General features: G+C 34.8%; 2 protein-coding genes and 1 pseudogene across 2 annotated transcripts in view; all 3 read right to left on the reverse strand.

Moving 5' to 3' along the window:
• The window catches only part of LOC125824910 (disease resistance protein Roq1-like), a 147,873-nt pseudogene that overhangs the window by 22,829 nt on the left and 109,765 nt on the right, over nucleotides 1–15,279 (reverse strand).
• Nucleotides 1–15,279, reverse strand: part of LOC125824897 (disease resistance protein Roq1-like) — a 153,664-nt gene that overhangs the window by 20,079 nt on the left and 118,306 nt on the right. The gene's annotated exons all lie outside the window — the stretch shown is intronic.
• Nucleotides 13,753–15,279, reverse strand: part of LOC125824891 (TMV resistance protein N-like) — an 86,403-nt gene continuing 84,876 nt past the window's right edge. Inside the window, exon 6 of the mRNA XM_049504231.1 lies at nucleotides 13,753–15,274. Within this exon, the coding sequence (XP_049360188.1) occupies nucleotides 13,766–15,274 (1,509 nt within the window). The 3' untranslated portion in view covers nucleotides 13,753–13,765. The remainder of the gene's footprint in view (nucleotides 15,275–15,279) is intronic.

The following is a 15,279-nucleotide window of genomic DNA, read 5'->3' on the forward strand; positions in this document are numbered from 1 at the left end:
TGTCTAGGCACCTTCATTTAGAATAAGGGCTCGAGCTGTCTCAAGTAAATGTCTATTCTTCCTCTCAACGACTCCATTTTGAGAGCGTGTATCAAAGTGTCATCTGCATATTGCATATGTTACCTCTAAATTGTTGCCTACTCTGTCTCCCACTTGGAATCCGCTGACCCAACTTCTGCTTCTTGTTATTTGTATGAGATTGATAGTCCCTCCATGGCTAGGATAAAGAGCCAAGGAGATAGTGGATCCCCTTGCCTTAAACCCGTGTAGGAAGAAAAAAAACCACATGGACTTTTATTTATCAATACTAAAAACTTTACTGTGTTGATACATTGTTTGATCCACCTGAGCCACTTTGAACCAAACCTCATCCTTTGTAGCATATTCATTAAGAAGTTCCAATTTGGATGATCATATGCTTGCTGGAAATCCAGTTTGCGTAGAATCCCTGCCTGTTTGTCTTTTCATCTCGAGTCTAAACATTCATTTTCCTCTAGTACTGCATCCATGATAAGTCTGTTCTTAATAAAAGCCATTTGTTGCCTGTCAATCAACTTATGCATCACTCTTTTCAGCCTTTCTACTAGGACCTTAGCAATTATTTCATATACTTCCCCCACTAGACTTATAGGTCTAAGATCATTTAACTCCATTGTTCCTACCCTTTTTAGGGATTAAAGCCACAAAAGTAGTATTTATGCTTCTCTCAAAAGTCCCCTCCTCATGGAATACTTTGATTGCTGCCACTACCACATTACTGATGATGTTCTTCATTGATCATGGGACATTCTCTCATATCAAGCTTAGGCCTCCAAAGTTTCTGAGTACAAATTCTCATAGTACTCAATTATCACCTTCTTCACCTCTTTTGGTTCAGTTACCAATACTTCATTGACTTTTAACTTGTCGATTGTGTTAACTCTCCTGTGTGCATTTGTTGTTTTATGGAAGAAACCAGTGTTTCTATCCCCTTCTTTGAGCCAAGTTACCCTAGATCCTTGCCTCAAGGCTGTTTCCTCATGGTTTTCTATTCCTTCAAGCTCTGATATAAGTGTCAATTTAGAAGTTATATCCCCTTCCTTCAGAATTCTTTGTTCTTTTATCATTTCATGTTCAGCTAGCTGATATCATATTTATGGTCGTATTTATAGTAATACCTTTTCTTCGATGCCCAAAATTGCTTCTGTCTGCCTCCTTATCTCCATGGATCTCCATGGTGGCCATGTTTCATCAGCCACTTAATCAATTGTAGATCAACGATGTATTCCTTTGTCGCAAACTTGTTGAAGAGGTCTACATGGAGAAATCACCAAAGGCATAATTTGGTCGTTTTGGCATTATTGTCCAATAGTTTGGCATGCTTCGATGTGAAAATGATTACCCAATTTTTCATAAACATTCTCACAACAGTAAACACAAGCTATTGGTTGTTTAGGTTATGATATTGTTATAACATGTGATAATCAAAAGGGTGTTATTCATCTCAACCAGCATTTTATCAGTCACTTTCAGGCTAAAGACCCAGGCAAACTAAAGTACTTCCTAGGCATTGGGATGGCGCAATCTAGCAGAGGAATTTTCAGTTCACAGGGTATGTACACTTTGGACATGTTGGAAGAAACTGACATGTCGAATTGCAAACCTGTTGGTACTCCTACAAACTTGAACGTCAATATTCTTCCTATATGTAAGGAGCATTTGAAGGACTAGGTCATTATTGGAGGCCGGATGACAAGCAGAATTATCTTACGATCACACAACAAAACATCTCATTTGTCATTAGTGTGGTTACATTTAGTGGAATTGCAACCATAGAATCATGAGATTTAAGAAGGGTAATTGGGGAAATTTGATCTAACTTCCTTAAAGAGTAATTTGATGAAGTTGGGACATTGGTCAGCCCAAAAGACATAACCAAGAACTCAGAATGCTCATAACGGGTCCTGAAAACTATCTTAGTGACATCGTCATAATCCAGCTTATGAATTGTGTGGGAAATCTCAAAGCCTTGAAAACCTGTTCTAGTAAGGGACATTCAATGGAGGCATAAGTTAGTTTTCATGTCAATCTTCAGCATCCACCAATTTCTTGAAATACAATCACTGAAATGCAGTGATTCAATGTATGCCAGGCAAGGATTATGACAAAGTAATAATTGAGAAATGAGAACATTTAACCTAAACTGGTTAATTGAAACACAATCAACACAGTGAGAACCCGCAAAAAGGAAGGGTCAGTAAGAGTGAAAGTTTTGAGCATCCACAGCAAAAGCGGGCTACTCAAGAGGCTACTGAGATTTGTAAGTTAGACAATACCCTTTGGAAACTAGTGATAATGAAAAAAATGGAAATAGATGGGCATTGGACCACAAAAACAGCTACGCGTTCTCATGGGGTAAAAATCTGGAAGGACATCAGGCAGTTAAGGGAGATTATTGCTGAAACTATAGGATTAGTAGTAGAAGGGAGGAAGATTCATTTCTGGCTTTATATAAGGATGGGTCGTAATTCGTAGAAGACCAACTTCCTGAGCTATAAAGTTTTGTAGTCATACTGCAGCAGTTATTACAGATTATACATCCATACAAGCATGGAATACTCAATCTAGGAGACTATATGACTGGGAGGTGGAGAGTATGTGCCAACTATTGCAAAGAAAAAATATCAGTGAGGTGCCTCCCAAGGAAGACCAGATTGCATAATATGAAGCAGGCAAAGCAATGGACGGGTTTCAGTCAGCTCAGAAGAACTAGTACATAATAACTTATGAAGAATCAATAGCTGAGAGAAATTATTCTGTCACAGCTTGCAACTTACAGCAGGCCTAGTAGGGGTGTGCACTATTCGGATTAAACCGAATAACCAAACCAAATCAAACCGAATTTTTATTTGGATTGGTTTTTTGGTTTTTCGGATTGGTTTTGAATTAATAAATTACTTTGTTTGGTTTTTTGGTTTGGTTTCGAATTTTAAAAGATAAAAAACGAAAAACTGAATTTTATATATAATTTTATGTTTGAATTACATCTATAATAGGTATACTTATAAGTATTGTGTTTTAAGTTTTATAAGTATTGTGTTTTAAGTTTTACTTACGATTTATATTAGAAAGAATATTTAAGGGATTAAATATTATTACTTTGGTTATATATGTTATTAATTATTGACATAACCGAATAACCAAACCGAAAAAAGCCGAACCGAATAGAGGAAAACCAAACCAAACCAAATTTATTTTGGATCGGACTGTGTTACACTTTTACAAAACTAAAAACCAAAAATCCAAACCGAATAGTGTAAAACCAAATCGAAAAACCGAATGCACACCCCTAAGGCCTAGTGATCAAAAGAGGTGGTATTTAAATGACATGCAAATTTGTACAGGCACCAGATGACCTAATTCCTAGATCTAAGTTGGAAACTTAAGAACACACATAAAAGCATAACTTAAGTCAAAATTGTAGCAGCTTTACAGCTCTCTACGTTGAAATCTGCCCCAACCCATCACCTGTTAGGGAGATCATCTACAAGGCATTTTTGCCCAAAGGCTGTAGTATATCCTTCATTTTACGGATCAAAAAGAGAGCTTTAATAGCATTGCCGGCTGAGGTGGTAACTTGCCCTTCTAAAGTAGAAGGGAGATTTTGAAATATTCTCAATATATGGTCACAGTTCACCTAACTGATCCTTTTATTGTCGGTATTTACCTACTAACTGTCATCTCTCCCGTAATTGGAACCATGGTTCTAGTTGTCCTCCTTTTCTGCGCTCAGGGGCTGTGGAAGATCCTTTATGTTTGTTCTTTTCCAGAAAATATACAGAACTAATCATTTTTTGTTTTCAATTATCTCAGAACTTTGTTAATTTCAAACAATATGCAGATGAACATGTCTCGCAAAAATTGAATCAAACTCAACTGTTCTGTTGAGCTATACTCACCAATGGGATAATTCAGCTCCAGAAAAATAATCTTTTAATCCTGCCATGTCAGCCGCTTTACGGAGAGCGTCCTTCCACCTCTGCACCTTCTCCAAATCAGAACCCTTGAGATCTGCCTCAAAGGTACCTGTTGGCCTTAAGTCATCTGATGGCTCAACTTTATAGAAGACAAAGAAGAATTCCTGTCCCTTGTTGTCAACGCACTCCATGATCTTAGTGAGTTCTTCCAAGCACCGTGGGGAGGAAGTATAGTCCTTGGAAAAGATAGTAACGGCAATCCTTGATTCCTCGATGGCTTCTAAGATTTCTGTTGAAATTTGTTCTCCCCATTCAGAGTTGACATCGGGTTTGAATGCGTTGATTCCTGTGTCTTTCAGACGTTGGTGAAGATCAGCAACAAAGCTTTTGTCCAAGTCTTGCTGTCTAAAATTAAAGAATACATCAAATTTCCATTTTTGGGCAGATTGAATTTGGGAAGCCATAGGGGAATTTTAGAGTTCTGCTGCTATGCGAATTTATGAGAATGAATATGACAACAATCATTTATCCCATTGACTCAAAGTGAACGCACAAGACCTGAAATAGCTTATGGGTCAACTTTGAGAAAATGACCACAAATGATCCAGCAATGCTTTATATTTTGATTCACTTTTAATTGTTATATATTTTATTTTAAGTCAAACGATAATAACTTTGACTAATAGTTTACGATGTATTTTATCATCATATTGATATGCAAAAAAAATGTCATGTGTTCTCCGCTTTCAGACTTGACATCGGGTTTGAATGCGTTGATTCCCATGTCTTTCAGACGTTTTTGAAGATCAGCAACAAAGCTATTGTCCAAGTCTTGCAGTATAAAATTCAAGAATACATCAAATTTCCATTTTTGGGCAGATTGAATTTGGAAAGCCATGGGGAATTTTAGAGTTCTGCTAATCAGCAAATATATGAGAAAGAATATGCGGGACGACAATCAAGTTTCTGGAAATCTACAGGAACTTGAACCATCGGACAACAATTATTTATCCATTGACTGAAAGTAAACACATAGGATCTGAATAGCTTATGGGTCAACTTTTCCCCCAGCTATGACTAATGGAATTAAAATTAGTTGGTGTCCAACTAACTTAAAAAATATAGGAAAAGATAGCAACTACCACCTACTAACCATCATTGCTTAATGTACCATAGTAATAGTAAGGCTTAAGTCATCGACCGCCCCTTAAAGTTGTCCGCATAATTCACTTAGACACCTCAACTAAGACTTGTACCTATTGAACACCTAAATTGTTCAAAACATGTACCTATTAAACACAAAACGCTGATATGACAAAAAAGTGTTTTGCACTTCCCTGAAGCACGTGAAAAGATTCAAAATAGTGTCTTTTTGATTATTTTTTTTTACATTTTTTCTTCTTTTATTGACAATTGGCATTATAATTAACTTGAAAATATTTTTCTTCTTTCATTTACATTGACCGAAAGTAAACACATAGGATCTGAATAGCTTATGGGTCAACTTTTCCCCCAGCTATGACTAATGGAATTAAAATTAGTTGGTGTCCAACTAACTTAAAAAATATAGGAAAAGTTAGCAACTACCACCTACTAACCATCATTGCTTAATGTATCATAGTAATAGTAAGGCTGAAGTCATCGACCGCCCCTTAAGTTGTCCGCATAATTCACTTAGACACCTCAACTAAGACTTGTACCTATTGAACACCTAAATTGTTCAAAACATGTACCTATTAGACACAAAACGTTGATATGACAAAAAAACTATTTTGCACTTCCCTGAAGCACGTGAAAAGATTCAAAATAGTGTCTTTTTGATTATTTTTTTTTACATTTTTTCTTCTTTTATTGACAATTGGCATTATAATTAACTTTAAAATATTTTTCTTCTTTCATTTACATTGACTGAAAGTAAACACATAGGATCTGAATAGCTTATGGGTCAACTTTTCCCCCCAGCTATGACTAATGGAATTAAAATTAGTTGGTGTCCAACTAACTTAAAAAATATAGGAAAAGATAGCAACTACCACCTACTAACCATCATTGCTTAATGTATCATAGTAATAGTAAGGTTTAAGTCATCGACCGCCCCTTAAAGTTGTCCGCATAATTCACTTAGACACCTCAACTAAGCCTTGTATCTATTGAACACCTAAATTGTTCAAAACATGTACCTATTAAACACAAAACGCTGATATGACAAAAAAAGTATTTTGCACTTCCCTGAAGCACGTGAAAAGATTCAAAATAGTGTCTTTTTGATTATTTTTTTTTACATTTTTTCTTCTTTTATTGACACTTGGCATTATAATTAACTTAAAAATATTTTTCTTCTTTCATTTACACTTTTTTCAACAAAAAAAAGGACCCCACTCCCTACCTATCATCTTCTTCGTACTTAGTTTGCAAAACTTTCTTCATTTTAGCTCTAACATTATTTTTCTTTCTTTTTTATTAAAAAAAGGAATATTATTTCTTCCAAATATGAAGATAAATGAAAATTAACTATGAAGATTCATATTTGAAAGAAAGAAGTTCGTATGATTTATTTCAAATCTCATAAAAATAAGGAACGAATATGAAGAAGAAGAAAGAAAATAAATGTTTTTTACGTATAAAAAAAGTTAGCCAATATTTGTTTATCACAATTTTCGAACAAAGATTTTTACTCAAATATATATAAATCCATTAGATTTATCAAAAATGACATTCAAAAATTTGAAAGAATTAATTTTTGAGCTATCAATTTCATTTTGTCATCGATGTAGAAATGAATAACCGCCGGAAAATTTTTCTTTCTTCTTCACTCTTAGTATGAAAATGTATATATATTTTCTTTTAATATGTTAATCTTCAAGTTATTTGAAAAGAATTAGGTTTTGCGATTTGAGAAAGAATGTGTTTTGGGAAGAAGATGAAGATGAAAGGGGGTTGGGTAGGGGTGGGGTTGGGTTGGGTAGAATAGGTTGACATTTTCATTTTTTTCTTTTTCTTTTAAAAAAAATTAGATATAAAAAGTGTTTGAAATAATTTTAAACAATTTTTTTTTTTTTATAATTTTCGGGGCCCAGTGCCACATGTTATTTTTTAATTAGCCGTTTTTCCACGTCACCACAAGTGTATCACACACTCTTCATATATTTTGCTGATTATCAAAAAATGCCTAATAGGAACAATTTTTGAATTGGTGAAAGTGTTCAATAGGTACTAGTCTTAGTTGAAGTGTCTAAGTGAATTATGCAGACAACTTTAAGGGGCCGCTGATGACTTAAGCTGTAATAGTAATTATGTATAGATTCTTATATTTAGGAAGAGTTGACCAAAACAAGCTATTATTTGATTCAATTCACCAAAGTAATATGAAACTTTAAAATTTTACAAAACTAGTATAAACATTGTTGGTAGTAATGTATTAGGCTTTATTTTATTTTAAAAAATAAACAGACCAAAAATACTTGGGAGACGGCGTTAAAGAAGATTTACGTTACTAGAAGTAACATTTTAGGCTTAAAACGTTACCATCAGTAACGAGTCTCTGCAAATCTGCCACTTTCAAATCTTTGTACCAAATTTCGTTATTACAAAGCACATTTTAATGGTAAAACGTTAGTCCTAGTAACGATTTTGTCGAATCAAATCACGTCTCCCAACTGAGAATCTTTGTACGAAATCTGACGTTAAAGTCGTTACTATGAGTCACGTTTTAAGACTAAAACATTACTCTGAGTAACGATTCTATCGAATCATGTCACGGGGCTCTGAAGATATCTTATTGATTTGATCTACCAATAAAACGTTACTATACGTTATGTTTTAACTTTAAAATGTGACTGACAGTAACAACAAACTGTTAAAGTGTTCCTTTTACAATTTGACCACGGATCATTATAAGAAATGGTGGTGTAGAATGTTTAGCAAGCTTCTATTTATGTGCCCCATTGTTGAATCAATACTCACAAAATTTTAATAGGTAAGTCTTGTCAATATGTTGTAATGTATTTATAAAAACATATTTTTAATAACTATAATGCATCTTATTTTTGTGTGTAGGATTTTTGATGGCTAATTTTGAAGATAACATGATGATTGCTTTGTATTGGGGTGGTGAAATAATCAGTGAAATGAATGAATTTCGATATAACAAATGTACCAGAATGATTGTAAGCATGTCTATTTCGACTATACGTTGAATTAATTAAATTATTGCATGAGAAAATAGGGACTGATGGCGCTGAATCTCCTTCTTCCGGCAACACTAGCGGTAAGAATTGGGAACTGAACGGTGTTCGCAGTGCTAGATGAGATTGAGGTTAGGGCAGGGGTGAAATTTTAAAGTAGAACTGTCACACCCCGAGCCTACACCCTGGGCGGGACTGGCACTCAAAGACCATTGTTGGCCTCGAGCGAACCCTTGGCCTTGCTTATTTACTCAGCGGAAGACTTAAACATTAATACAATTATCAAATGAACTTACTCAAATAACTTAGTCAAATAGCTTAGAATGTTTAAAAGTCAACATTCAACTTGGCCAAAATGGCAACTCAAGTCTTAACATATGAAATGACAATTTAAAGACATCCGACTACTAACTGTCTATGAAGCCTCTAAAACAAAGAGGGATGTTGGGACAAGACCCCCGATCATCCTAACATTTGAAAGACTAGAAAGCAAATAAAGGAGTCCTCCAGAATGCAATGAAGCTCACCAACATACTCTGAGTACTCAAGCTGGATCAACGAGGCGCTGGATGCTGATCCTGGTTACCTGCGTCTACATCATAAAACGATGCAGGCCAACTGGAATCAGTACATTGAATGTACTAGTATGTGAGTTGGAATGCTAAATCAAGATATAGGCTTGAAAAGATTCTGAAAGGAAACACTTACCTGCCTCTTCTCAACTTCTGAATAACTTAACTCAAATATAAAGCAATGGAACACATGCAATATACATAAAGCTTATAAAACAATAAAAGCAACTTAGTTCATTAAAGGAAATGCAATAACAAACTCAACTTTACTTATATAATAAAATAATATAGTTTATGTGGGAGATTCTCTAACCGACAACCACCACTATGAGCCTAAGTGGTGATATATCGTCTTGCCCAATCTGCCAGAACTGTCATATACTTTGCCGTCATATAGAACGCTTAACTTAGTGGATCCATTAGCTTAACTTATGTGATCATCTAAAAAATATGACCCATTAATACCCATGATGGCTACATGGTTTATGGAGACTTGAGTTAATATGAACTCGCATCCCCATATCGATGCTCAATACTACTCCCAAAAATATACTTAGCTCATATGTTTAAAAAAACAAACTTCTTTCTTTGGTTTGAGATAATTACTCAAAACTTAACTTAAAAGCTTTCTTGGAATCGATGTTCCCTTTTCTTGCTCAAATGTGAAAACATTTATAAACTCTTTGGGAATACTTAGTTCCCTAATAGTTTTTGAGAAATGAACTCAACTCTTTACATTTTACTTAACTTGAAACTTAAGTCTTAAAAACAAAGTTAAAACGTTTGTTAAAGACTTTTGAAAACTCTAAAAACTTTACTTGACTTGCTTCTTAGCTTCTAGACTTGACTCTTAACTTCTTTTGACTTTGATCCTAACTTTCCTTGAATTGGATTATAGATTCAAGGTTCATGATCTCATGTTTATGGAGGATTTCTAGGTGTTTAGAATTCATTTAGAGTAGTTAGAATCAATAGGAAGTGTTAATACACTTTAGAAGGACTTAAACGGACTGAAAAACGAAAACTGGGTGAAAAACGCCAATTCGGGCGCGTTCGGGGTGCGCTGCGCTAGGCCCCAACTTACTGGGGCTCACTTTGGTCGTACTACAGGCGCGCCGCCCCAGCCCACCTGGCGCTATGGTGGCGCGTCGCGCAAGGCCCTCCCCAGGTAAGTCTGTCGAATTTTTTATCTCGTTTTCTGATCCTAAATCGTCTTAATCCGATGCTTTTTCTAAAATTCACTTTAGATTCATGTACCCAAATCATATACACAAACTCTAACCCAAACAACTCAAAGAAACAACACTTTAACATCAAGAAAACTCCTTAATCCCAACTCATATTCAAGAACGAAATCAATTCAAGAAAAACTACCAAGAACATCAAATTCTAACTCTTTGAAAACGAAAATCGCTGAATTAAATATGCTTGGCGCGTGGGCGAACTAACCCAACGCTATGTGATCTCACATAGTAGGGATCACCCCCGACGAATTCCACAGGCCAAACTTCGACGATCTTGAACGTTCTTGCTTCCTTTCTCCTTTCTCCTTTGCCCTAGCGTGAAATCCCAATTTCTAAAACTGACTAAAATCTGATTTGACCCATATTAAACTCCTAAAAAGGGATTAAAATAATAGGGCAATGAAAAGACTAAAATACCCCTTAAAATTCCGGATTGGGCAATTCCTTAATCCAACAGCCCAACTTCCAAAGGGCATAACTCCCTCATACGAACTTGGAATCGAGCAAACTTGGCGGCGTTGGAAAGATAATTCCAAGATCTTTTCAAGAATATCTGGAACTACCCCTAACTCATCCTGATCTAGGAGTTATGACCGATTGAAGTTGACCAAAAACTCAATTTTAACTTGCTTGAAATTTTCCAGATTTCCTTATACTTTCCAAAAATAACTATTTCCAGCTTTTAAACTTCCTTTTAGTTCTTTCTCGTTGCGAGATGTTACAAGAACTGAAATTGGGCTTAGAGTAGGTTAAATCGTATAAGGGTCAAAATTGGGTTTATGGAAAATTTAGAATTAAATGTATAAATAAATATAAAGTGTTACCCGTAGTAACGTTTTCCTACTTAACGTCGTCCCTCATTAACTTTTGTCCGTTTATTCTTTTGAAATAAAATATGGGCTAATACGTTACTGCCAACAACGTTTATACTAGTTTTGTAAAGTTACAAAAAATGTATTATTACTGTAAATTGATTTAAATAGTAGCTTGTTTTGGTCAAAATTTCTATATTTAGACAATATAGTAATTCTAGCAAAAAATATTTTTCGGAATTAAGACAATTATAATTATTGTTGTAATGGCGTCGTGTTTTATGTGAAAATAAAACTAAAATTTATCCATTATGATGAAAATAAACTAATCCTACTGGTACTCAAATATATATATAAAAAATTGATATTGAACTCAAATATGTAATTAAAGAACGACAACATTAAAAAGAATATGCAAAGCAAAGGCAAGAATATTCAAATAAAAACTTTAAAATTCAAATCCATATTAAAAAAAGTTATACTATTCAATATTCAAACTTCCATTCAAGGATACTATATTCAGTTTAAAAATACTTTAGTTCAAACAAAAAGCTACAGAATATAAATAAAAACTTTAATATTCAAATCAAAACCACAATATTCAAATTAAAGCTACATTATTCAAATAAAAAATTACAATATTACGATCAAAATTATAGTATTCAAAATAAAATCAGGATCTCCTTGAATACTAAAACTCCGAGAAAGCTCAAGTAAGAAATAAATCATTTATAGCAGGAAATGCCCAGAACTAATACAGAGAGAGAGGCGTGATTGAGGACCCTTCTTGACCTTCCAAAAGTGAACAAGAAAGTGATCAAAATAGGTATTCCTGAACAAGTCAAGAAAGTGATCAAAATAGGTATTCCTTAACAAGTCAAGTTGTTTTTCAGATAAAGAAATTTTGATTTGGTCGATGACAGTATGATTAGTGTAAGATGACCACCTACTCGCAATATACACAACATCCAAATGTTTCCAGAATTTACGATCCTACATATGTATTAAACTTGAATTAAAAATGTATTACTACATACTAAAGTTGAAATAAAGAAAAATTACACATACTACGTATCAAAGCAAGGCAGTAATCAGTATACAATCATTCCTAAACAACAACGAACTAAGAAAAACACATAAAATAGATTCAAAATACTATCACATACCGGATCTCTACTCTCCGGTAGAATGACATTTTTGGGCAATCGATTTTGTGTTTTTGCATCCTTCATTGGCTTCTTCTTCTTCGGCACAACTTTATTTTTCAATTTTTTTGACTAAAATTGAGGAGGTAAATCCTCAAAATCGTCATTGCTATCCACGATTTTCTGCGACGTACATGCAAAATCAACACATCTTTTTTTTTATCTTTTCACATTGTTCACCTCTTTAACTCGTTTTTTACCTTTACAATGAACATGCATTCTCTCCTCCTTGTTCTGCTCACCCGATACTTGTGAAATTCCCAAATTAAAATTGGGACAATCATTAACTTCGTCGGTAGTAGCAGAAGCTGAAATTTAACCCCATCATCCGACTCCTTCTATAAGCTTTTTTATTCGAAGTATCAACATCACTAAGTATCCGCGGACTTCTTCTAGGCGATTTTCGTTTACCTTCTTCCATTAGAATTCTATGCTGAAAATTGAAGAAGAAAGAACGGCAAAACCCTAAAATAAAACAGAGAGAAGAGCAGAAAGAAAAGCGAAAGAGGGAACGAGCGATGTTTTCAATTAGTTCCTGATTAGATACAATACCTTTTGCTAAGTTGAAAATTCTTTAATTACATATAAAAGGAACAAAATTGTTTAAGAATTGTCCAAGTATTGCTAAAAGTTGACAAAAATGGTAATAAAATAAAAGTATATTTAAAAATGTTAATTATTAAATAAAAAAGATTCACTTATGTAATTTTTCCTAAAAGTAAGAACTTTATGCTGGGGACATTGGGCTTGACTTGATGCCAACCATTTTTTTTTAGGGAAAATTGTATATAATAGCAAACTATTAATTCAAATTAAATGCTATAAATATAGTTTGATTTAATTGTACCCCATAGCAAACTATTGCTATTTAACCTCTCTCCTGTCGAATCTCGCTCGCCACTCTCGTTCTCTCCCTCTCCTCTCTCGTTTTTTTATACAAACGCAAGTGTATAAAGTGCGTTTGTGTTTGTATAAAGCGAGAGAAAATTGTATATATACATATATTTTCCTTCCCCTCTCCCAGATCTCGCTCGCCACTCTCCCAGATCTCGCTCTCTCACTCGTCTCTCTCACTTTATACAAAAACCGCAAATTGTATAAAATGCGTTTGTGTTTGTATAAAGCGAGAGAAAATTGTATATATACATATATTTTTGTTCCTCTCTCTCCCCTCTCCTAGATCTCGCTCGCCACTCTCCCAGATCTCGCTCTCTCACTTCCCTCTCTCACTTTATACAAAAACGCAAATGTATAAAATGCGTGAAAATTGTATATATACATATATTTTCATTCTCCTCTCTCCCCTCTCCCAGATCTCACTCGCCACTCTCCCAGATCTCGGTCGCTCACTCGTCTCTCTCACTTTATACAATTGATCTTTTTGTATATGTATACCAAAGCAGATTATACAACTGCTTTCTTTTGTATATGTATAGCGAAATATACATATTTATGTTTGCTATGGAGCGCAATTTTGCAAAGTTTGCTATAGCATACAAATATGAATTTTGTGTTTGCTATATGTGAAAGTTGCTCTTTTTTTTATCTAATTTTAAGTTTAAGTTATCTGATTGATTTTTATATTTTTCTAATCGAACTTATAGTTTTAAACTTGTTAATCTAACAATATTCAAATTATTGAACTCTAGTAACAAAGAAGAAGTATTTCGAGTTACCTTAAACTATTTCTTGGTAATCCCCTTAATAGCCCAGCATAATTTAGTCTCTTTTTCAGCTTAGGTGTACTTGAAGCAATCTATCTGAGTCCCCACTGTCTGCGCTTCAAATATATTCATTCATCCTGATAGATCAAATGAACTCCCCACTGTCTCACAATGCATCCATGGATAGATGCCTCAAATAGGCTATACTGGTTAATGTCTCCAACCTGCAGTGAAGAATACAATGGTATGTAGGCGAAGCAAACACACCAGCCATATGTTCTAGATGTTGTGCCTACTTTACATTCTTTCTCTATCACTTTAAGGTCTTTCAAATGATCATTGCATATCAATTTGGCATTGATGAAAGCATAGTCATACTTCCCAGATAGCCTTGAATCAGGACTGCAGACACCTGCTCCCATGAGAGTCACACAGCATATAGCAAAGCCCTTGAACTTATCATTATACCAATTAATGGGCAGTTTGAACAAGATCTTTTCCTCAACACTCTGATGCATAAACCACGTGGGAATTGCACGTTCAGGAAAGACAATGGAACAGGTTACCCTATGATCAGAGTTAAGAGTGGGGAGAATCACATCATCCATATTGTTTGATAGAAACAAACTGAGAATCTCATCTGAAATTGAGCTACCATTGCTCTCCTCTGTATAAGATTGTTGATCAAAACTATAATTGGTGAATGATACCAAATTCAACCTTGGGTGCATCCGTAGCTTTGCAATACTTTCTTTTGCCAAAAAATCTTCTACATATAATTCCTCTATACTCTTAGGAAGTACGGGCAGTTTCTTAAGTTCCTGACAGTGTGTAATATTGAGATATCGAAGGTGAGAAAGTCGCCTGAAGACATCAGGGAAATAAATAGACTTATTTCTGCTCAGGTTCAGTTCCAATAGAGAGGTTAAGTTCATAAGAGCAGCAGCTTGGCTATCACATAAATTACATCCACTGAGATCTAAGCTTCTCAATTCCCTCAAAGCATGAAACACCCAGGGTAATATCAAACTGTGAGCAGATTGATGCTTTACCTTCCGCCCTTTTCTTAAGTTTCCAATAGAATCTGGCAGTTGCCAAATGGCAGTGTTGCCAGCATAGAGCTCCTCCAACTCATTTAGATCACCTAGATTTTCAGGAAAAAATGAAAGTCTTGAGCAGCCTTTCAGAATCAAAATTTTCAGTTTTCTCATCTCACAGACACTGGCTGGGAGTCTTACAAGGTATTCACATGATCGCAAATCAAGCAAGCTGATACCACTGAGCTGTCCTATTGATGAGGGCAATTCCCAAATTGCAGTACGTGCCAGAAGGAGCTCTGATAGCAATTTCATATTCCTCTGAATTTCTGGAAATTTTTCTAATTTCTGACAACCTGAGAGGTTGAAGCTTTCAAGAGATTCCATTTGAATACTACTTGGTAAAGACTTGAGACTTTTGCAGTTTTCCAGATTCAAGAAGATGAGCTTTTTGAGATTTCCAATGGATGGATGAATTTCAACCAAACTTACACAACTTTTCAGTATTATCTTCTGGAGGTTTGGAGTCTCACAAAAATTGGGTGTTCGGAATAAAATTCCTGAAAAACTTAAATTGAGGATTGTCAACTTGTCAAATGCCTGTT

The sequence above is a fragment of the Solanum verrucosum genome, unplaced genomic scaffold (genome assembly GCF_900185275.1).
Source record: "Solanum verrucosum unplaced genomic scaffold, falcon-dt-bn FXZP01000086.1, whole genome shotgun sequence".
NCBI lineage: Eukaryota > Viridiplantae > Streptophyta > Magnoliopsida > Solanales > Solanaceae > Solanum > Solanum verrucosum.